This window comes from Felis catus, chromosome B2 (genome assembly GCF_018350175.1).
Source record: "Felis catus isolate Fca126 chromosome B2, F.catus_Fca126_mat1.0, whole genome shotgun sequence".
In the NCBI taxonomy this organism is placed as follows: domain Eukaryota; kingdom Metazoa; phylum Chordata; class Mammalia; order Carnivora; family Felidae; genus Felis; species Felis catus.
In genome coordinates this window covers 70,789,110-70,813,925 of record NC_058372.1, presented here as the reverse complement: position 1 = coordinate 70,813,925, position 24,816 = coordinate 70,789,110, and the positions used below count along the sequence as shown (strand labels likewise).

Sequence of the window (24,816 nt, the reverse complement as noted above, 5' to 3'; positions counted from 1 at the left end):
TTAAATAAGTGAAGCTGCACATTCTTCTCATTGTAATTTTTTTCAGATTTTTTGAATGCTAGGTTTGACATAAACACAAATGACAACGTTAATGAGCACACTTTTCACAGTAATTATGACAATTTAACATTGAAGAGTGAAAGTAGTGATACACTGCTGTCTTATTTTTGCTTGTCATTAAACATTAGCTTAATATTTAAATTTGACTCAAAAATGAATTCCAAAAAAAGCAATTTCTATTTTGCACCTAGCTCATAGTTTCTTAGAGTTTATTGTGGCTAAAAATATTGTGGTAAGCAAGTCTTGTCTGCTTAAAATTCTTCAGTAGCTACCTCACTGGGTTAAATCCAAACTCCTTAACAGGTATTTAAAACCGTCTATTATCTTACTCAGATAAAACCTTTCCAGCTGTTTCTTGTTTCCACTTCTACTTTGTACTCCCAGCTTTTCTCACTTTGGCAATCCCCTGTCCTAAGAGCAACATCTAGATGTTATTGAAAAGAAATGACTACTCTGTTTTCCCCTAGGCATTGGAGCTTTGCTAAAAAAACTTAGTTGAAGTTTTTCTAAAATCATGCTAATTTTAGCAGGACATTCCCCTTTTGCTTACAGAGTTTTTCCTTTTTTCTTACTGCTCTTCTTCCACTTTATTTTCCAAGCTTTGTTCACTTTTTTTTTCTGGTTCCTTATTTTGTTTCTCCCTTTCCCCATTTTAGGAAATAATCCTCAGATAATTGTATTGTTGCCAAGGTTAAGAATCATCTAATTTCTTTCCAGTTTACTTTAAATTTGCTATTTCTACCATACCTCTTTCTTCTTCATACATCTTAGAAACCTGTGTAATCCTCATAGCCAAAGCCAACCACGATGACTATGTTGTTCATCTTGTTCCTTTCACCATTACATAACATTGGTCTTATTTTAATGTCCTTAACACTTTTTTAACATTTTAAGACTGTAGTGCCCTACTCTTTGGTTTATTATTGACCCAACTAACATTTGAGGTAGGCTTGAGGAAGGAAAGTTTTTCTAATTCTGCTCTACGTTTTGTTTTTTTTTTTTTTTTTAAGAATAATCAGTTTTTAATTTATCCTTCCACATTCAATTTAAACATGTGTATAGTGGTTTTAGAAATGTTTTCCCAGAGGCGCCAGGGTGGCTCAATCAGTCAAGTGTCTGACTTTTGCTCAGGTCGTGATCTCATGGTTGGTGGGTTTGAGCCCTGCATTGGGCTCTCTGCTTGTCAGTACAGAGCCCGCTTTGAATCCTCTGTCCCCCCACACCCGCACCTTCCCCCCTCTCAAAAATAAACATTTAAATATAAAAATGTTTTCTTTTAATTTAATTTAATTTAAATTTAATTTTTCTTGTGCAGTCCTTTTCTGTCGATTTATGTGTATTTATGTTTCTGATAGCCATTTTAAAAGAACTTAGAGAATTTGTCAGGTCATCTTTAGTTTTACATTCCCATAAAAATAAATTAATGATCACAAGTAATGATGCATGAAATAGAAATTGTTTAAGGATGCTTTAGAGTTCTGTTTGAAATTCTGCCAGGAGTTCCGGGGAGTAGGGGTGAGGATGGGACAGCACACTATTGTATAGGTCATGGAAGAGGATAGTAAAGAGAGATTTCCCTGAAAGGTCAAAGATTTCTCTCCTGCAACCAAATGGAAGAAAAGAGGTCAACTGGAATAAAACACACTTGGGGAAAATGTGCATAATGTTGTTTTATTTTAGTACTTGTCTATACAGAGCAAAATTATTAAAATATTAAATTGGTGATATTACTAATAATGAAGTCAATATGAATATAATGGGACTTTTTGTTCTTTTAGTTGATGAAAAGTCACTGAACGCTGACTTTCAGGTTGCTACTATTTTCATTAAAAACTGGTATTTTGGTCAAAAAGGTGTTTGGTTTTTGTTTTTCCCTCTTTGTTAACATGAAAATATGTGAAACACCCTCTATAGTAGAATGTAAAGCAAACTTTTATTCAAATACATAAGAACAAAATGATTTCTATCAGTATTATGAAGCACAATGAGATGTCATGATTTTACTTTTTCATATATTCTACCAGTATTAACATAAAATTTTACTTTTGTTGTGAGTTTAGGTCAGAGCCAAATATTACCTTAATTTTTAGAAGATAAAGTGAATAAATTGACTTAATTTGTGGAGTTAAAAGAGTTGAATAAGTTTAAGAGTTGAATAAATGCTTTATTGCCGTTTTTTATTCAGCTAATGCTTAGTGCAATTCCCATGTGCCAAGTGGTATGTAGACCACCTTTCTGGAAGTCATAGCCTACTACCATTCCTTCTTCTCTTTTCACTGATAGCAGAGATACAATCTTCTTTCCTTTAATTCCCCAAACAGCTCTGTATTCTATCTCTTTTGAGCTTTCTCTGCTATCATCTGTTTTATCACTTCTCTCTCCTGCCTTTACTATTTTAACAACTTTCACCTGGCCTCCGATTGTTTATCCTAATTCGCACTGATGCCAACAGGATCTTTGCTGATACTGACCTGCTTAATAATCTTAAATGATCCCCTTTAGAAAACATATTTCATAGTATACCATAAAAGGTCCTTTACAGTTTTTCCCTAACTTCATCCTTATGCCTTTACCTCACATTCTAAGTTAGCGTACAGACTAACTTGGAGTTCTTACATTGACATTTTCATGCCTTTGATCAAACTTTTCTCTCTTGTTGCCATATGGAATGTTTCTGTTTTTTTAAAGTAGTAAGAGTATTGCTAAAGTAGGGGCACCTGGGTGGCTCAATCATTTAAGCATCCAACTCTTGATATCGGCTCAGGCCATGATCTCATGGTTGTGAGATCGAGCCCCAAGTTGGGGCTCTCGCTCTCTCTCTCTCTCTCTCTCTCTCTCTCTCTCTCTGTCTCTCTCCGTCTCTCTCCCGTCCCCTCTCCCCCCACGCCAAATAAATAAAGAAACCTAAAAAGAATATCACCAAAGTAAAAATAAGAATACTACTACCAACAGAAGCAGTGGTAATAGTCTTACTGTGTACCAGGTACTCCATCCTCACTTACTTATTTAGTTTTTGCAACAGTGTGATGATATGCGTAAAGAAAAGAAAACCTAGGCATAGGAAACCTGTAACTTACCCAAGGTTAAACATATAGAAAGTGGCTGTACCAGGTCATGAACTAAGATGTTTGACCCTGGAGTCTGTGTGCAAAGCTTACTACATTACGTTGTGTCTTCATGCAGAACGCTCTGTCCAGGCATCACTGCTTCTGGATTCTTTTCCAGATCCTATTTCTTCACCTCTCAAGAAAAACACCCTGTTCCCTTGTTTGAATCTCTTCTGATCAACAGTATAACACTTCAGACATGTTACTGCATTTACACTCTTTTGCCTTGCTTCTTAAGGACAGGAATCCTGTGTCTTTGTATCTCTAGTGTTTGGCACATACTTAATCTTCAGGCAAATGAATAAATGAGTGCATGAATCACTGAATTTTAAAAGTAGAAGGAACCTTAGGAATCATCCAATTTAACCACCTTGTTTTATAGATAAAGAGCCTGAGATAAGTGAATGGGATAAAAATACCAGATTTTAATATAGATAATTTACCAAAGTTAAATTTTATCACTAGTCTTCAGTGGTTGGTTACCCACTTAATTTGCTTCAAAGCTCAGAAGAATGTGAGTTAATTGAGAGTATTGTAGGTAGTGTTGGCCGACTCTGGTTTAAGATATAGCATTTAAAATGTTCTGTTAGGGCGCCTTGGTGGCTCAGTGGGTTGAGTGTCAGATTCTTGATTTCAGCTCAGGTCATGATCTCAATGGTTGTGAGATCAGCACTAACAGTGAGGAGCCTGTTTGGGATATATTCATTCATTCTCTCTCTCTCTCTCTCTCTCTCTCTCTCTCTCTCTCCCTCTCCCTCCCTTCCCCCCTCCCCCCTCCCTCCCCCCCCCTCTCCCCCCTCCCTCCCCCTCTCCCTCCCCCTCTCCCTCCCTCTCTCCCTCCCTCTCTCCCTCTCTCTCTCTCTCCCCCCCTCCCCCCCTCCCCCTCCCTCCCTTCCTCTTTCCCCCAAACCCCTGCTCGATCTCCCTCTTTTTCTCTCTCTCTCAATAAATATTTACTTAAAACAAATGTCCTGTTAATACTGTGTTTGTGGTCATTTATATGTCCTATCAGTATGAAGGTGATAATACATCTGTACATTTGCTTTTGTGGATCTTCTAACTACTTTCTAATGTCAGATATAAGGAGGGGGTTGTTTTTGTTTTTTAAGAATTAGATTGGATGGTTGTAACATGCCACCTCTGAAACCTATTGATAAGTTTGAATTTGGGAAATGGATAAGGCTAATGACAATATTCTCCACTTTTTTGTGTATTTAAAACTTTCAAATAATGGAAAATAAGAGGAAATAGAGGTTGGTAAAAAAGTATAAATTTACAGCTATAAAATGAATTAAGGAAACTAAGAAAAAAAACAATAAAGCCTAGAAGTTCTAATCTCTGGTTTTGATTATGTGAAATTGAAATGTCTATTTGTAAATATAGATATTCCTGGAAAATGTGTATCTTCTACAGTTTCTTTCTGAGCTTATGCTAGTATAGCAGAATGTGTAATTTATGTATTTTTATTGACTTCATGGGAGATAAAATGAAATTTGTTTTGGTAACTAACAAATCAGCTTTGGTGATTTTATATGTAACATATTTAGCTGAAGATTACTGATGGGAAACTCACTTATGAATTACATTTTTAACTTCCTAGGAGAAAAATTAGCTTTCGTTTCTGTATAACATAATATCATATACAGGATTAATCACTATTGTGTATTACGTTATGTTCTCTTATTACAATTTTGTTTTGTTACTTCAGAAGTTCAGATTCTTTCACAAGATTCCGGATAGAGGTTACCAGAGGTGGTGGGTAGGAGATCATAGGTTAATGTTATTATTAACATCCTGTTTCTCCTGGTAGATTGGTGGACACACAGGTATTGTTTATAAGTGAATGATTTAATAAAAATAGACTTGTATAGAGGAAAATTCCTAAAATAAGTGTTTAACACTTCAGTACTTAAGAATATAAGTGTTGGGAAGTGAACATAACAGATACAATTTTTTATCTCTGTTCAGAATTTGAATTACAATTTATAGAGTTAATTCCATTAATACTCATTTTTGTTTTAAGGGTTCTGATGACTGCCTTGTGAAAATCTGGGCAACAGATGATGGAAGATTATTAGCTACTTTAAGAGGACACGCTGCTGAAATATCAGACATGGCTGTAAACTATGAGAATACCATGATAGCAGCTGGAAGTTGTGATAAAATGATCCGAGTCTGGTGTCTTCGAACATGTGCACCTTTGGCTGTTCTTCAAGGCCACAGTGCATCTATAACATCACTACAGGTAATTTGCTTAATCCCTGTAAAATCCTTTTGATTATGATTTAAATTTTAAGTCACTGTTATAATCCATTGTATAAAGCCACCTAAAATGAAGAAAGGAATATTTCTTTTTTCTTTATAAATATATGGACTTTAAATACATGGTAGTCATGACCTTCATCCATTGTGAATGCTTTCTAGCTCTGTTTATTAGTTGCTGTTTATATGGTAAAAAGTGGGTTATTTGGATTGTGTCACTCTTCTTATATTTTTTTTTCTTCTTCAATTGTTTTTCAGTTCTCACCATTGTGCAGTGGCTCAAAGAGATATCTATCTTCTACAGGGGCAGATGGCACTATTTGTTTTTGGCTGTGGGATGCTGGAACCCTTAAAATAAAGTCAGTTGCTCTTTTATTTCATAGAATCGATTATTTAATTTAATGGTTAAAATTGCAATAATATAGTCAACAATAAGTATAAATTTATTTATTCTCCTTGAGTAAAAAACAGAAATACATTCACTGACCTCTTTGATTTTCATGCTTCTCCCCGCACCCCCCTTTTTTTCCATGCTTCAAAGAAAGTTTATGTTAACAGGTTTGGTTTTTTGTTTTTTCTCTTTTTCCTAGCCTTAGCCATTTCCTTCAGAACATACCTGTTTCATTATCACTCCTTTCTGTATACGGCATAATTTCATCTCAGTAGCTCCTTCTGGTGTTGAGAACATAATCTTAAGAATTCCTAAGGCTATTCTTTAGAAGAATTGTAGTTTATTTGTGTCACTGAATCTACAAACTTTAGGTTTTATTGAAGATCTCAGAAAACGTAGGGAAACAGATTAAGTTTTTACTAAATTACATCAAGGTAGATAAATGCATCCTCACCTCATCCCATAATAGCATTTTGCATCTGTGCTTTCTCTTGTTCTAGTATCTTGGTTTATTAAAACAAGGTGGTTAGACAGTGTTCTCTTTCGATTAAGGACAATGAGGCAAAACAGTTCTTAAGAATTGGCATGGCCAGGACTTAGAACAACACTTCTCTGCCCTTTGGTACCATGCTATCTATGCCTTGCCACCTCTCAAGTGGGTATAATAGGGAGAGGAAGTGCTGCATATTGCCCCATAGGCAGTCTGTGAATGGGGAATTGGTGCATTCAGTGATTCTGCAGTGTCTAAATGGTCATCTCTGTGCTCTCATGGTAGAACATTCAGATTAGAAGGGATATCTCAGTAATTCTGTCTGACTTTTGTTTATAAATATCAACTCACGTTGAGTAATTTGAGAATGTCTTTATAATTTTAAAACAGTAGTATTTAGATAAGCTTCGTGTATATTAAGATTCCTGTAGAGTGCTGCTAATGGCAAGGCATTAAGAGGCCATGGAAGGTAGAATAACATAATAAAGTGTACTTCATTTGAAAAAAAGGATTCTGATTAAGACATGATTGTTTGGAGAAAGCAAGTTGATTTCTAATTTTAGTTGCATTCTTAATATTTAGAATATTAAAGATTCTCTGTAAACATTAAATAAAAGTTTAAATATTTTACTGATGTGTGTGGACAATAGCAATAGTTAATTGTTGTTTTCCTTTGAGTATTTTTTACCTTCTTATGGACCAGATTAGGATACCTTTGTGTTTTCATGTTTTGTTTTTATACAGAAGAAAAATATGACTAACAGTCTTCAAATTAGCATAGGAACAAAAATGTTTTCACAAAATTAAACTCTCAACTTTGTGCTTCTTGAGGATTACATTGCTAAGTACGATAATATTTATCTGGATTCTTGAGAAGTGAATTATTCCATATAAGTGATATTTTTTTCAGAACCTTTACAGAGATTTACCCATTAACCAACTATCCTAACAGCTTTTTCACATAAATGTGTATTTTTAATGTAGATGCAAGTAGAGAAATGTATATAATTTTCTGCTGTTTTTTTCTTAACATTTTATTATAGGTATTTATAATAATTTTAATAGCTGCATTATGTTCCACTGAGTTGTTATGCTATACTTTGCTTCATGTTTTTCCTATTTTTGGACATACAAATTTTTTTATAGTTATTATAGGTAGGATTTTTTTCTATTCTTGTAATCATCCCTTAAAAGCTTTTAACCTACAGTCAGGCATAAAGGAGTAATTTTTTCTTAGTTATAGACTTGGGGACACTTAGTTTCTTTTCCATATTTACTCATGGCTAATAACTGCCAAAAATTTTGGCAGGATGTAGATTGTTACTGTCACATGGGTTTTAATTACTGATCAAACGCAAAAGTTGTATTGAACTGTAATGCTTTTGTATAATCTGATGAGGAGGTGCCTTCAGCAACCCAGTCTGCATTGAGAAAATCAATTCTTTTAGAAGTTAATGAAACCTATTTTGAAACCCAAACCTCTTGATAAATTTGTTTTTATACAGAGTTTATGTATATGGTAACAACTTCCACTAATAAAGATGCTGCTTCTTAGATGAGAAATAGGAGTGCCTGCGTGACTCGGAATCTGACTGAAGAGATCTCTGAGTAGGAGAGAAAGGCTGTCCAAGCATATTTAGATGTAAGAGGAGAATGGGAATCCTAAAATATATAGATGATAATGATTACAAATTTTTATTAAGCACTTAGTCTGACAAGCTTGTACTAATAAGCACTTTCTATTTGTCATCTCACTAATCTTTATGACAACCCTATGAAGAAGGTACAATTATTTTCTTTAGGACAGGTAGGAGAGAAAATAGAGGTGGATGCTGGAAGTATTTCGTCAACCCCCTCTCAAGCAGAGTGCCAAACTAAAAGCAGTTATTCATTGATTGACTATCTAGAACTGGTTGAATTAAATTAATTAAAATACTAATGATACTAATACTTATTGAGTGTGCAGTACTAAGCATTTTACGTGGGTTAAATTTATTCAATTATCTCAATAACTCTTAAGATATGCTTTGTTTCTACTCCCATTTTATAGATGAGACTGAGGCACAGAAATGTTAACTTGCCTAAGGTCATAATGCTTGATAAGTGGCAGAGCTGGAAACTGGACTCACAGAATCTGATACCAAAGCTTTATCTTAAAATATTTCCTCAGATGTGCTTTTAAAAACAAATTATTTGTGGGGTTCCTGGGTGGCTTAGTTGGTTAAGCTTCCGACTCTTGATTTTGGCTCTGGTCATGATCTCGCAGTTCGTAAGATCAAGCCCCACTGCTGACAGCGTGGACCCTGCTTGGGATTCTCTCTCTTCCTCTCTCTATCTGCTCCCACCCTCAAAATAAATAAATAAACATTTAAAAAATAATAAATTATTGTACTTGTTTATCTATTTTTTCCCTTTAAAAATATTAAAGTCCATTTAAAATGGCAATTTGTATGATTATTTGTATATTCTGATTGTAAGTTACAGCTAAATGGTTGCTTAACACTTACAAGAATGAATGTGCTAAAAATTAACAAAAATGGAGAGCTGGAATCCATAAGATATTAATGAAAGTAGTGTATTTAGTTGTCTTTATAATTTCAGATTACTTAAATTATGGTTACTTAATTCTACTCTGAATAATTGTTTAGGTTTTAAGAGTGTTTTAATAACTTTCTGTTCTTTAAACTATTCATGCTCAGTTATGTCAGGGCTTGTGACTATTAGGAAAAATTGTATAAATGTCACTTTAAAAATTTATTTAATTAAAATTTTTAACAAATACTTTTGTGTTCTGTATCACTTTGACAAAAATTCCTTTTTCTGAATGTGTAATTGATAGATCATAAATATTTTGTCCTTTTTTTCCCTGATATGATTATAAAACTGAAACCACTCTATTTTCAATTGCTATGGATTATACAATTTATGCAGTGCACTTTGATTGAAAGCTCTAATTATTTCTTTGAATTTTCTCCCCTGATACCTTAAGGAAAAACTAGATCAAAATGTATGTTAAGTAGGGCTCTAAATAAAATCCCTGTATTAGAGCATTACAAATATATTGTGTACTTATTGGACCTGGTATGGTGTAAAATCTACAGTTTTTCTTTCTTCAATACTGTTGATTGTAACAAACATGTAACGTCAGTAGTGTAAATATAAGACATATTCTGTAATACAAAATTATACAGTTAATGTACATATATTTAAAGGAAGATGATTTTTCTGTAGATGTCTATTTTGAATGAACATTATAGTTGACATAAGATTCAAACAGTCTTCAGATTTTCACTAGGATAAGTGTTTAAGATTCTTTTTGGAGTCTTAAAAAGCGTATTTTGTCACATTGGAAGATAAACAGAGGGAAATATTTAATTAACAGTGCCTAATATTGAAAAAGTTTAGTTAACTGATGGTATACTTATGCCACAGAGGCAGTACCTATTTTGCTGGTGTGTTCATGTTTTCAAATGACTTATTTGCTAATGTACTTGTGCATTGCTACAGTACTGTATGAAAAACTAAACCCTGTTAAATTTGGTTAGAAGTAAGTATAACTAATAACTACATGTCTGGTGTAACAGTGGCTTTGAGAGTGTTTCATGTGTGGATTGTTGTATAATCTGGGGCTCCTATGAAATCTGTAGAGTTTCCATAAGATCTGCTGATCACGACACATAATGATTTCCAACTTGTTTAGGAAGGGAGCCATCTGTTGCTTCTTATTTAATTTTGTCTTTCTGTATTTAGTTTTTGAAACAGCTCATTTCTGGTGTTGATGTTCCCTTTAGGGATATTTTTAATTGTTTATTTTTTATATTATAGTCCAAGACCTGCTAAATTTACAGAGCGCCCTCGGCCTGGAGTTCAAATGATCTGTTCTTCTTTTAGTGCTGGTAAGATTTTTCTCTCCCTAATTTTCCACTTAAAGTTGTACATTAGAAAGCTTCTAGTGGAACACATAAAATCTTGGAAAATATTTATTATCGTAATATAAGTCATATTCACATACATAAACCAGGGGATGGTCATAAATTAATTTAGAAATATTTGAACTTTGCTAGAATCTTTTTATGTATTCATGTGACTAAGAATTTTCCTTGAGACCATAATGCTCTGCTCTGGAGAATAAGAGTTTCAGAATCGACTCTGTTAAAGAATATATCTTTGAATAGTTATCTCATTGCGAGAAAGGTATTTTAAATACGTTTTATATTTTCATGACATTTGGGAGGTATCCTGTAGCTAAGTAAATAAATTTGATTGCTATTTGTAAATATTAAATACTTTGCTCCAAATTCTTGTTCTTTGCTCTTTAAAAAGTAGCTATATAGCAATGCTGATAACTCCAATTATGTTTTGAGTTTGTGCAGTAGCATTTTGAATGGACATGTCTTTTTAAACAAACTATAATTTGAAGATTTGAAATGAATTGATGAGAAAATGAAATGAAATATTAATAGATTTAACACCTATTAAATGTTCCTAGTACCAGTTCCTTTTACATTTACTTCGAGTTTTACTTGTCTTTTCAATTCATAATTGTGAATAGCAGTAGTTCCTCAGATAAGTGATAGCATACTAATGACATAAATCTGTTTTTTCCATATTAATATCCAAACGTGTTTAATTTCTAACTTCTAGATTTCCACTTCTACTGCCATGAAGACCATTTTCCTTTTCGTAATAACACAATTACAGGCTTTATACATGATTTCAGAGTACTCTGTAAGGAGTTATATACAGCACTGTTTTCAGCACTGTAGGAGAATATTGATTCAAAGTGGAGAGAGCAAATTGCTATATAAATAACTGTAATGTAAAGTAGAATGTATGTATTACAGACAAAGTCTTAATAAGAGTTCAGAGGATAGCAGGCTCATTTGATTGCAGGGTGGCAAAGACAACCCATTGAAGAAATTGGGCCCTAAAAGTTTGATAGATTTTAACATAGGAAATGTGGCAAGAGAGGGACTTCAGTAGAGTTAAAGGGCATGTTTTCTAGGGAGGGTGATAAATTTTAACAAAGAATTATGTAATCACTTAATGAAATGATTTGTAGTGGAAATCTGTAAATATTGAAAATGCATCTTAGTTAAAGCTGTGCTAGTTAAATGTATTTTAAGTTCATTAAGTTCAGTTTTAGATGTAATTTTTATGCTTAGGATAAATATGCATAGTTTTAGAGTAAAATATTAATCATCAGTATATATTATGGTAATATTGCTTGCATTTTATTTTCAGTGATTTTGAAAGTGTTTTACTCACAAATGTTTGCTCCTACTCCTCAGGTGGCATGTTTCTGGCCACAGGAAGCACGGATCATATTATTCGGGTTTATTTTTTTGGATCAGGTCAGCCAGAGAAAATATCAGAATTGGAGTTCCATACTGTAAGTACTGATAAAAAGAATAAGATAGGTACAATTTAAATGAGTTTAACAGTTTATATTCAGGATTTTTTTTATCTCTTTATATGTAGGACAAAGTTGACAGTATCCAGTTTTCCAACACTAGTAACAGGTAAAATAATTTTGTTTGTAAATTTAATTCCAATTTTAAAGTTATCAAATACATTTCTTACAATCAGATTTTAATTAGAACTGTATACAACTTAGCTACTAAAATAAGGATCTTGAGCAGTTACACTGAAGAGTGACTATAGCCTTCACATGCATGTGAGAACAGGTCTTATGTTTCATTTCTATAAATGTTAGTTTATTTGGGCACTTTCAACAATAGGGACTTTTATCCACCCTATATATTTTCTATACATATCAAAGTGTAGGGAAACTTAGTAGAGTTTGGAAATGTATCATAATGTAACATTTGAGACAGAACTATTTACTGAAGATAAATGATGTTTTGTAAATTTTCCCAGGTTCTTATTTGAAAATGAAAGAAAGCTATTCCTAAGTACCTTTTACCTTGAGTAAAAGAAGTCAAGTTCTTTAACATTGAGAGGAAAATCAGTATTTTTCCGTTGGAAAATACTCATTTTATTTGTAAGGTAGTATATGGTGGCCTTGAATCCCTTTTGAATGTCCTTTTGCGACCTAGCCATACACATTAGAATATGTATATAAAGTTTTAAAAGCCCGTTAAGCTGCAGAAGTTGTTAATTTAGTAGAGAATATCTGACAGAGAGTAATCTGTATTATATTAGAATGCTGTGTAAATAAAGATGAGTCTGTCTTTTAGTATTTTGAAAAACAGCTCTGGAAAAATTCATTTAGTAAAGTACATGTGTTTTTTTTTTTTCGGGGGGGTGGGTTTCCTTTAATTCAGATTTGTGAGTGGGAGCCGTGATGGGACAGCACGTATTTGGCAATTTAAACGAAGAGAATGGAAGAGCATTTTGTTGGATATGGCTACTCGTCCGGCAGGGTAAGAGATCGAATTTGAAATATTACATAAATATAGGTAGACCATTTAAAGTGTGCTGTATTACAGGCTGGTGTGACTCTCAGCCTATAGAAACATACGTCATAATCTATGTTAAAATGATTACTTTTCTGTAATAAATAGAGGTGTTACTGGAGATGGAAAGGGGATATTTCTAAAATTATTTATGGCCATATATATACACAAAGATCTGCATTAATGACTTTTTCAGTTTGATTTATTAAGATGATGATAGTACTACAGGAGTACTTGTAGTTTTCTTTTAAAAGTAGAACATATTCTAGTGTTATCTGTCACAGAGAGATGATGTAGTGTATCTAGTGGTTTTCTCCAGCCAAGAGAAATTATATTACACTTTGTAACTATTATTTTGGTTTTAATATTTAATAAATAATTCTATATTTATATGTAGTGGTCTCAGGTGGATGGGAGAGCAAAGCAATTAGCGGGGCATGACAGCAGCAGAAGATGGAGAGTGAGCTGCATGGCATAGAATTCTTGGATCCAGATAGAGTTAAAGCATTAATAACATGTTCAAGGTCATCTATTACTAAGGGCTTAGGAGTGCTGAAATCCTGGGTGTTTGCTGACTCAGTGCAGTGTTTTTGCGCTCATTCTTTGTTGATACAGATTATTCTTAATTGCTGTTAAGTGATAGTTATTCATGTAATGAACTTAAATATAGATTATAAGAAAACACATTTAGGTTTTTGTCATAATAGTATTTTAATAAATAATATTGGTGTAAACAAATACTGCCTCCATCACTTTCAGCCAAAACCTTCAAGGGATAGAAGATAAAATCACAAAAATGAAAGTAACTATGGTAGCATGGGATCGACATGACAATACAGTTATAACTGCAGTTAATAACATGACTCTGAAAGTTTGGAATTCTTACACCGGTCAACTAATTCATGTCCTGATGGTGAGGAAAAAAAAACTCATTTTTATTTGGTATAATGAAGCTTATTATAGAATGGAATATTTTCATTGAGGACTAAAGTCTTTTATAAAAAAAGTTAGCCAAAAAATCTTGCTAGATGGATAACAGGTCTTTGTGGGAGATTAGAAATAATTTTAAAATGTAGTTAAGCAGGTTTGACTTGGAAATCGAAATTCTTGCTGTTCTTTAATATGTAGGGCTGCATCAGTAGTATTCTCAGGTTTCACTAAATGACAGCAAAGCCCTGAATAGTGGTATTAGCTCAGCGTCATTATTATACATTGACAAATTTGAAGATTTTTGCCACTTTAATAATTCTTAGAATTCAGATTCTAGACATGTTGCCATATTGATGTTTGATTGAATTTTCTTTTTTAAATTCATAATTCTGTGCAACTTCAAAAATATTTCAGGGTCATGAAGATGAGGTATTTGTCCTTGAGCCACACCCGTTCGATCCGAGAGTTCTCTTTTCTGCTGGTCACGATGGAAATGTGATAGTGTGGGATCTGGCAAGAGGAGTCAAAATTCGATCTTACTTCAATATGGTAATTATCAGTCTCTTCATTTTAAAGATTTGGGGACTTCATGCAGGTACTCTGCATATCACAAAGGAAATCCATTTAGGAGTTTATTTAGACTTTTTTTGCCTTTAAGTTTCAAAAAACAATTCTGTATTCTACACTTATATTTAGGTGTTAAATTTAAAAGAAAATTGTGCATATTAACAGTACATGTATATTGGTGATAACTAATTTGGTTTCTAAAATAGTTGTAAGAGTGATACTTTGAGAAACTCACAAGTAGAAAGATACAAAATAATATAGATTAGAAAAAAGTTTGGAAAACCATGTTAAGAAATTATAAATATATTGTGTTAGTGTACTTCAGCAGCCCTCTTGTGCACAGTTTTATTCCAGTACAACCATTTTATTTGTTTTATAAAGTTTTATTTAAGTAATCGCTATACCCCACATGAGGCTTTGACTAATGACCCTGGTATCAAGAGTGTCCTGCTCTTCCAACTGACTCATCCAGGCACTGCCCCAATGCACCCATTTTAAAATTAGAGCCAGATTAAAGGCTTTCTTGTCTTTTATCATCGAATTGTAGTATGTTAGATATTTATTGTGTTTAAGCCCTTTCCCCTCCAAATTTTGCTTCTTATGTAAATTTTTAGTATAATTTGCTCAGTATATATGTAGCTTACTGTGCAGTGTTTTCCACTTGTCTCTAACCACTGTATGAAGTTTTCTTCAAATACTGCTGTTTATCGTCACTTTTTAAAACATCTACTTCCTAGGTATTAGGGATACCTTTCAACAAAAGGAAAAAGAAAAACATTTATTTCTACTATTTCAGCATCTTTAGATTTTTTTTTAATCAATTATGGAAGCCTCTTGTAATGAGTCATGAAAAGGTACAATTAATAGTGTGTATAGTCAGTTATTTTGAAAAGAAAAAAACCTCAAAGTGTCATTTGTGAAATGCCATGTTTTGTGAAAAAATTTCATGAAGGTGATACTATACTTCATTGATAATCATAGTAAAGTTCTGCATAGTAAGAAGTAATTAAAAAGTCAGAGGGAGGAATAAGAAGATAAAAGCATTATTAGTGAAGGAATTCAGTTACCTGCCTTTATAGATATACCTTAGTGTACTTAAGGTAAGAACTTAAGATTTGTCAAATTCTTATTTTTCTAAAAAGACTGCTAATTATGTGGAGTACAATTTTTAGTGACAGGTGGATTTCCTTAGTGATATGTGTATAGAGAGTTTTTTTTAAAGCAAATCCTTAAATATGCTGGTAAAGAATTCTTTCTTTTCTATCCTTGTGTTTCTGGTTTGCTCTTTTTTGAGGCATCTCTGTTTAAATAAAAATACTATTTTCTCAATTTGTCTTTATAGCTTCAAAAGAAAACAATTTGTGGCCTATACATATATTTTAGTGACTTTTTTTTTTTTTAGTAATTTCATATTTTCAAAAGGCATTGGTGGGTTAATTGAGTGTTTGGGGGGAAAGTTTTATCTCATACTTGAATACTGCTTTCACCTTTAAGCTACAAAGGTGAATTTTTCCTGTTCAGGTAAGTTGATCACACTAATATTCCACCTTATGTTATAAAAATTGGAATACATTGAGACTTAAGTGATTTGCTCTTAGACCATTACAAATAAGTGATGTAGCCGGGAATTGAAGTCAGACATACTATATTGCATAGTCTTTGAAATTAACTAAGGGATTTAGTTAACATTATTGCCTTAAAAATTGTTTTAAGAGTTTTAGATAAGGATATTTTTCCTGTTCTAAGAATAAGGGAAAAGTCTCTAAAGGGCAGAAGAAACAACTTTATGTAATAAGTAGATTGGATGGTATCCATAGAATACTCAAATTGAGAAAGACAAAACATAGACTAAAAAGGATTAAAAATATATCCTGCACTTAAAAAACTAGAAAATGAGCTACATTTTATCTAATTAAAATAAAGATACTCCTTTTAATTTTTTGCATGATTTTTAATGACTTCCAAAATACTTCTGTGTATTACCTCATTTGGTTTTCATGAAAACTTTGTAATACAATCAACAGTGGATTTTATTATTACTGGTTTTATGAATGGAGAAACTGTACAGAGATGAATTGCTTTGCCCAGGTTTATCTAGGTCACACACCTGTTACAGTGGAACTTGGGGTTTTAAACCCGTATTTTTTGGTCCATTGTTACTGTGTTCTTAATAACTCTAGTTAATGGTTGGCCATTGCACAGCTAACTTCCAAATCTACCTAGTTAGTGATATGTCACCTGGAGGAGATGTTTTTATAATGGTATTAACTCTGAGTAGATCATTTGAGATCTTAAAGTTTAGCTTGATGATTTTTTTCTGTCTCTTCATTTATAAGTTCTCTAAGTGCCCTCCCTGCTTTTTGCTCTTTGCTTTTTTGTTCATTTCATTGTTTGTTTTATCTATGGACAGATGGAAGATAAAGCATCCAGCATTGCTATTAAAATAAAAACAATTTGGGGGGAGAGTAGAAGCTTGTGTTCACTGTCCACTATCATGAAGGTAGCATTTTGGTTATAGTAGTTATAACTATTTAGCTCTGTGTAGCAAGTCAGTCATTTTTTCAGTTACTAAAATACCATAAAAGTTGAAGAAGTACAAATTCAAACTCTAATATTAAATTGTACCAGTAATCATAAGTTCGACCTAGTAAATAATTTTTTAGTGCTCTCTAGAGGAACTATTTATAGCGTGCCTTGGAAGACCTCTTTTAAGGATGAATAATTCTAGTGGAATACTCACTGTTTAGACTAGAACTGGTAAAAGTTTAGAAGAAGTATTATTAGGGCTACATAATATTTCATGTGAGTTTTAAAATCAAAGCTTTACAACATGAAGAAAAAAATCACCATTAAACAGATATACAGCCAGAAAATACGGCATGTAAACTGCCTTTAAAAGAAAAAAAAAATGTATACATAATTCTTTAAGATGCAGGTTTTTATCAATTATATTTTGAGAATACTTTAATACTGGTTTTTCTTTTTTATACTTTGATTTTCCACTTGAAATTCATAATACCTTTGTAAGAAGTTTTGAAATCATGTAACAAATAATTATTACGTGTTAATCAGCATTTTACTGTCCCTTTTTACCTATTACAAAAATTAAACTTTTTTTGAAATTTTAGACATAGTCAAAAATTCTACGTCATCAAAAATGCCTTTCATGGGGGAAAAGTTGAGTTTTGTAAATGCCTATGTTTGGCATGGAGTAAGTACATTTTAATAAAATTATATATACATTTAATAAATTTAAAGTATGAGGCATTGATGTATTAATATTGCACTGATACTTGTCATTCTGATAAATATTCTAATTACTCCCCCCCCCCCCCCCCCCCCCCGTATCAAGCCTTGACTTATACTTTTAAAAATCTGACACTTTATTTTAGGACCACCTAAATTTGTAAATAAGGTTTGAAATTAAGAATTGAGATAAAGAGTTAATTACTTATTTGCCCATAAAACCCCCTAATTTATTTCATTTCAAAATTTAATAAAAAGATTCTTAACCTGCTAGTGGTATTGTCTAGAAAAAGTGATGGAGTTACCTTGCTTATTTTTACTACTAGCTTTCCTCTTAATGGAAGATTTGAATGAAAAAGCAATTAGGGGTGGGTGGGTGTTAGGTTTGCTTTTGTTACGTACAAGAAGTATATGACAAGTGAAAAGAGGTAACAGAGCATGAAGTAGAATAGACAGTTCATGTTCCTTGTAACACCCCCCCCCCCACCGTTGTCTTATCTTTAAAAATAAAATAATCTTAAACATTCAATAGCATTTGTTGGAAAAGTATATGAGGAAGAAACCTGGGACCTTTCTTTATTATTATTATTATTATTATTATTATTGTATTTGAGCACACAAGTGGGGTACAGGGGCTGAGAGAGAGAGAGAGAGAGAAAGAATCCTAAGCAGGCTCAACACTTACACAGACCTCAGTCCCACGACCCTGGAATCATGACCTGAGCCAAAATCAAGAGCCAGATGCTCAACTGACTTAGCCACCCAGGCACACCTCCTTTTTTTTTTTTTTAAATGAACCAGAGAATGAAAGTAAAGAATATTGTAGAGACGATTAGAAGACAACTTTATTTTCTTTAAAAATATATATAAATTTTAGCCCTTAAGCTTTACTTGTCTACATTCCTCTAAAAACTCTGTCAGTTATTCATGTTCTAGTTGAACAGACCTTATATACCTATATCATATATATATAGTCAGGATAAAAGTGTATTTGGGTATTTTGTTGAAGACAGATAGTATATATTAAGAATATTCCAAACTATTCAGGCGTTGTTTAGCAAGCCTAGTATAGATGTGTTTTAATGAGAGGTGTTCTAAACTCTAGTTTAAAGGCTCTGAAACTTCAGTTAAATGTTAAAAGGCAGATAAATTGTTCCCAGAAATAACTTGAAAATGTGTGCAAACTCCTTGAACTGAATTTAAAGGATTTTGTACTATTCCCATTTCCTGAAAGAGCTAAGCAAGTTTGAGAGTTTAATATAACCATAGATAGTCCTAAATATAAAGTTGTTTTAGCCCTTTTCCCCTTAAATTAACACAGTATAACTACGTTTTAACTACAAGTTTAAATGAACAATAAGTTAATTTGAAAGGGGACTTTGAAATTTCTTAGTTTGATTTGATTCTTAGAAAGTAAATAAAAGCTATTTGAAGTGGGATTGTAGACCCCACATTAGTAGCTTTCCTCATGTTTCTGGTGCTTTTATCTTTTCTGTTCCCTTCCTTTTCTCCGTATTATTCCTAGCTGTGTCTATGACGTTCTCTTTTCATATCATTCTGTTTCTCTCATGTTACTCAAAGCTGTAGTTTGTTGCCTCTTGTCTGGTTTTGATTTTAATTGAAGAGTACAATGTCTCTTTCTAGACAGCAATTTACTGAATTTGAGTTTTGCTTTACTTTTGTTGTTTCATGAGTAAATTCCAAATAACAATTTTTATTTATTTAATTAAAATTTTCCTTATTTTTATAATTAACCTTTCTTTTACTTGAGATTTTTTAAAAAAATGTTCCAGTGTCCACTAATCCAGAACAATATATTTCTCCTTGCAACGTTCCAAACAAGCAGAGGCTGCCAATCCACCACTCAGAATTTTTGCACATGCATACTTCTGACAATATGTTCTCAGTGTGACCTCTAATTTAGTTTTAGACAGTTGTAGCTGCATATATCTAGGAAAGGGAGAAAGAGAAGCTCAAAATAGGCAATCTCGTATTGTGTTCTCTTGTGAATCAAGATTTCAAGATAAATCTTTCTCTCTTTTTCTCCTTCTCTCTTCTCCTTCCTTTTTTGCTTTCATCCTTCCATCTCTTTCATTACCTATCTATCATCATCTAACAAGATGCCATATATCTGCACTCTATGTTAAAAGGATTCTTTGATGCTTCCAGTCCTTGTTTCAGCCTCCCTGGGTAAGGAATTACCTTCAATCTTCTGAGTATAAACTTTATTGTCACTTTTTTTTCAGGTTTCTCCGGTTCTCTAGATTCTGTCTCTTTCTCATCTTTGGTATCAAAAACATATGTTAAAATTTGTTGCCATGAATGTGAGTTTGTCTCTCTAGCTTGTCATACTGTATTATATTTAGTGAATTACTTTTATGTAATTCTTTGACATGGTCTATGAATTACTGTCACAAGGGTTTTGGAGATTTGATAGTTATACAGGGAAGTATGTAAACATACACATGGAAGACACTTTGATTAGCAAACATTTGAGTATTTTGTGCATTAGCACAAAATATGGGGACCACAAAGAAGAATAAGACATTGTCCTTGTTTTTAGCCGGCAGTGGTAGCATGGCATGTGAGAAAAGAGAATTGTTGTATCTAAAGATGTGTAAGGATCACTTCAGGATGTATGTTCAGAAACAGTTTTTTTTGAGGAAAAGAATTGGAATTATGGCTTGAAAAATAAAAATTGAGTCATTAAGAAAGATGCTTAATTTTATAAATGAAAGGAATATTATAAATAACCAAGTAAGATATGTTAAGATGTAATTTAGAATGGTTGTCTGGAATAGATTTTGAAAAGTGGATGACAAGCTGAAAAGTGTAAGTTGAGGTGGATTGTTGATGGCCTCGTATTACCTTGTAAGCGTAAAAAGAATAGTTAACATGGTGGGATTTTCATAAATTATACTTCAGAAACAAGGGAAAAGGTTTGATTGCCAGTAGTAGTATTTCAGGTGTGAAGTTGAATAGGTTGGGGGATAACTACTTTTATCATTGAAATCATAATGAAAATTTATAGGGGTTAAGGTAGTAGAAAATTAGTGAAAGAAAAATGTGTATAAGACTTGGAGTTTTGTGACTGATAGAAGGATTAGGGCTGGAGAGTGCTGGAAAATATAATAAATATGTTGGGAGTGTACCCCAGGTTGCATTGAAAAAATGATACTAATGGAAATATGAGTTATGTGAAGAAAAACTGATTTCTTTTAGCTCATCTTTATGTTTATTATGATGTAGTGTTGGAGATCTATGTGGAAATGGCCAGCCAACAATTGAATATAGAATACTTAGAAGGGCTAGGAGTGGAAAGAGATGTTGAAATCTTCCATGTAGAACGCTGTTTACCTCATGGAGATAGAGCAGTGTAGAGGGCTTACAGCTAAACTTTTAAATTTTTTTTGTTTTCAACGTTTTTATTTATTTTTGGGACAGAGAGAGACAGAGCATGAATGGGGGAGGGGCAGAGAGAGAGGGAGACACAGAATCGGAAACAGGCTCCAGGCTCTGAGCCATCAGCCCAGAGCCCGACGCGGGGCTCGAACTCCCGGACCGCGAGATCGTGACCTGGCTGAAGTCGGACGCTTAACCGACTGCGCCACCCAGGCGCCCCGCTAAACTTTTAAAATATAGTCCTATTTAGCAAATGGAGAAGAGATCATAATCTTTAAAGAGTGTGTTAGAAAGATACCATGCTAATATTATGTCAGAGGCCTAAGGAGGAGAACAGATTACAAGGAAGACTGATGAATAATATTACAGCCCTCAGTGAAATCAGAATATGGGTAAGCAGAATGCTGTTAAATTTGAAGATTAGTTATTTATTTTGATAAGAAATGTTCCTTTGATGAAAATTAGAGCTCATTCTTCAAAATCACTTTTATGTATCTACTGGTTCTATCAAGATAGTTACAGCAGTTTCCTTTTTTTATATAAATTTATTATCTTAGCACTCCGTGAACAGTTACCTTTAATTCATATTTAATAATGTTTATACATTAAAGAATTTTCGATATTAAAGGAAACATTCATTTGCTAATGGTCTTTAAAGTAATGTGATGACACCTACCTAGCCTATTACAGTGTGGGTAATTTCCCTGAAGATCTGTTTTTTGTTTGCACTGTAACCATCATAATGATTAAAGTGGCCAAAGTATATTTTAGGCATATGTATGACAGTGTCTGTCTTCAGTATTAAGTATACTTTCTTAATTAAGTTTATTTCTCCCCTGGTAGATAAACTCTAAAAGTTCTTTATACATAAGGACTTTCTAAGGATAATTCTTAGCATAAGTTCTGTTTCCCAGCTATTTTATTCCAGGGATGAGTCTGTATCACAGAAATCGTTAGGATGTTTAAAGATTCATAATTTCAATTATGGAGTATTTCTAGGTAAGGTGCTCCCTTCTAAACAGTGGAATAGTTTTAAAAATGAATGAGGCAAAAAACAAAACAAAACAAAAAACCTGACCCTGGTCATAAACCTGGAATAATTCCTTAACAGGACGATTCTGCTTAAGATAGCCCATATTTAAAAAAAATTTTTTTTTAATGTTTATTTTTGAGAGAGACGGAGACAGCACAGTCAAAAATAAATAATGTTTATTTTTGAGAGAGACAGAGGCAGTCACAGAGACAGTGAGTGTGTTAGGGGCAGAAGGAGAGGGAGACACAGAATCCGAAGCAGGCTCCAGGCTGTGAGCTGTCAGCACAGAGCCCGACGCAGGGCTCGAAATCAGGAGCTGTGAGATCATGACCTGAGCCGAAGTCGGACACTCAACCGACTGAGCCACCCAGGCGCCCCAAGATAGCCCATATTTTTAACATTCTTGAATTATGTTGAGTTTCTCCACGACTGCATGCTTCTCATATTCACCTGTGTGTATATTCTTCATGATTGATGTAATTTAGACTCTGTAATTTTAGTCTGCATTGTAGTGCTTTTACTATATACCTCATTTCCAGATTTGTCTAATTTTTCCAAAAAGTCTTCCTGAATATCAGATGTTAGAATTTTAGAACTGGGTAGGACTTTGGCAGTCATTTAAATTATCTCTATCGCATAGAGATTAAGTGATTTGCCAATAACCAGAGAAGTCTCTTAGGTCTTAGGCCTCATTTCTCTGTCTCCTTTAATTATTCATCATTCTATTTCACAAAAATTACATTGGTAGTTGTGGATAGTATTCTGCCTTAAAAAAGATACTAGTATTCTTCATTAAATATGACAGTTCTGTCATCATCATGGCTTTTTGCTCATAAGTTTTTGTATTATTTTAAATTCGGTGTAAACCTCTAAATAGTACTTCTCATTTCTTGGAAATATTTCGAGAATTCTTTGGTCAGTAATGAGAATTTCCCTAACAAAGGAATTATTATTATTTTAACTCATCTAATCCTTTTATCTCTTGCTTTAAAAATAAAACAGAATGACTTCTGTGTCATAATTGCATAATAAATTTTTAATTTTAACTCCTGTTCTTTTGAAATTTTTGCACTTACTGGTAAATACCATCTCTTGGATTTTCTCAGCTCTCCTTATTGTGATTTAATGTGTATGAGTTTTATTATGTGGTCTGTATTTACATATGTTCCAAATGTTTCTTAAGCATGCTTGATTTTATTAGGAGTAGTTCATCCAAAATTTACTTTGAAAATTCTTCTCTTATTCCTTTCCATTTTTAATTTTCTACAACATACATCAAATACTAGCATAAGTTACGTGCTGTATTAAATTTTATGTTGACTTATTCTTGGTCAGTACATTTAGTTTTATGATAGGCCCATATAACTTTAATATGGATAGAGAAGATATTTTCATCCTTTTGGTTTTTGAATAGAAGCTTCATTGTTTTCTAGTTGCACATGAATATTCAAATAGTGCCTTCATTATTTTTTTTTTCCCTTTGGGAATTCTTAGAAATACTTTCAGCCTGATTTAAGGTGAAATCATTTTTCAGAGAGAAATACGTAACTTTCTTTTTTGGTTGGCTTACTTAATCATAGCATAAAAACAGTTACAGTGTAGTTATATAGGAAAAGTAAAATAATTTTTCTACTTTGTATCAGCTGGAGAGCCTAGTCTGCATTTTATAGTTGTGTGATGATTATATTCTGAGGAGCAGTTACTAAAGACATTTTAATAAGGCATTTTAATAAGGTTATGGACACCTTTTCTGATTCATGAGTAGATTCTTTCAATGCCTTCTTTAATGAATAATAGTTAAGCCAGATAATGTGCTTTTACTTTTTTCTGATGTTCTGGAAATACACTTTTATTTTGTCCGTATGAAAGTCATAACAGATGGCTTAAACCAAGAAAATTGGTACTGTCCTGACATATTCAAACATCATGTGTTATATAGGAAAGACAGTGACCCTCAGTAGGACTGATTTTTTTCTTTGCTTCTTTAGAATTTTTATAAGTTCCACATCTCCCAGTTATTCTTTTAGAGATCTACTAACTATAAATGTGGCAACATTGGTAGATTAAATGGAAATAGGGTTGATTAATCGTCATACAGCCCACTCCACAAAAAAAAAAAAGAAAAAAAAAGAAAAGGAAAGAAAATGTGTAGAGTAGGGTTGCCTAAACATGTAAAGGATACCATGCTTATGAACATCTATTAAATATCCCTTGTCATTGCTGATCAGACTTCTTTCAGATCTCTTCTTCTGTTCTGCTGTGTACTTAGAATTGTAAACTTAGACTTAAAATAATAGTGTTACATTTTGGGGAGCATTTATTATAATAGAGTAGATTTATAAAGTAGTTGCTTTTTTGTTTTCACTTTCAATTTTTGTGAAATTTGGAATGAACTGAGATAAAACATCTAACAATTGCCAAGGCAATTTGAATTGTCTGGAATTTTTTATATGAAATTCTGTCTAGAGGTAAACTTTTTCAAGTGGTTACTTGCTTATAATAGTTTGTGTAACTTTTTATTTGGTCAGAAAACATTGAAAAAGAAAGACCTGAACCCTGACACTTCTTTTTTTGTAGTCTTTCATTTTTGGCATATACTAAGATGTGTGTATCTCCTAATGCTTGTATGCTACTTAGGAGAAATCATTCTATTCTTTCTCTTTTTGAATAATTTTAAGCAAGACTTGGAATCAGTTCCCTTTCTCTACTGTCTTATCCTCCAACCTTCTTCATAACCATTTTCTTCCTTGTATGGTAAATCTTTAAGTGTATTAGTCATTAGGTAAGTTTAGCAATTTTCATATGATTAATTTTAAGAAAATTCTTATTTCTTTCCCATTATTACCACTATCCAAAACATTAATAAACACCAGTGGTCTCTTTCCTTCTTTTCAAAAAGCTGAAGAAAA

The 24,816-nt window shown here is 32.9% G+C and overlaps 1 protein-coding gene and 1 long non-coding RNA gene across 6 annotated transcripts in view; one reads left to right on the top strand and one right to left on the bottom strand.

Annotated features, from left to right (window-relative positions):
- The window catches only part of PHIP (pleckstrin homology domain interacting protein), a 139,001-nt gene that overhangs the window by 44,971 nt on the left and 69,214 nt on the right, over positions 1-24,816 (top strand). For all 3 annotated transcript variants that reach the window (XM_023254155.2, XM_023254154.2, XM_023254153.2), the window contains exons 8-15: positions 5,191-5,412; positions 5,688-5,788; positions 10,136-10,206; positions 11,602-11,702; positions 11,792-11,832; positions 12,598-12,696; positions 13,489-13,642; positions 14,074-14,208. In XM_023254155.2, coding sequence (XP_023109923.1) covers positions 5,191-5,412; positions 5,688-5,788; positions 10,136-10,206; positions 11,602-11,702; positions 11,792-11,832; positions 12,598-12,696; positions 13,489-13,642; positions 14,074-14,208 — 924 coding nt within the window. The remainder of the gene's footprint in view (positions 1-5,190; positions 5,413-5,687; positions 5,789-10,135; positions 10,207-11,601; positions 11,703-11,791; positions 11,833-12,597; positions 12,697-13,488; positions 13,643-14,073; positions 14,209-24,816) is intronic.
- Positions 1-24,816, bottom strand: part of LOC111560483 — a 47,169-nt gene that overhangs the window by 547 nt on the left and 21,806 nt on the right. For all 3 annotated transcript variants that reach the window (XR_006597937.1, XR_006597938.1, XR_002742329.2), the window contains exons 3-4: positions 14,871-14,976; positions 11,579-11,709 (exon numbers count right to left, since the gene is read on the bottom strand). This is a non-coding gene — a long non-coding RNA (uncharacterized LOC111560483). The remainder of the gene's footprint in view (positions 1-11,578; positions 11,710-14,870; positions 14,977-24,816) is intronic.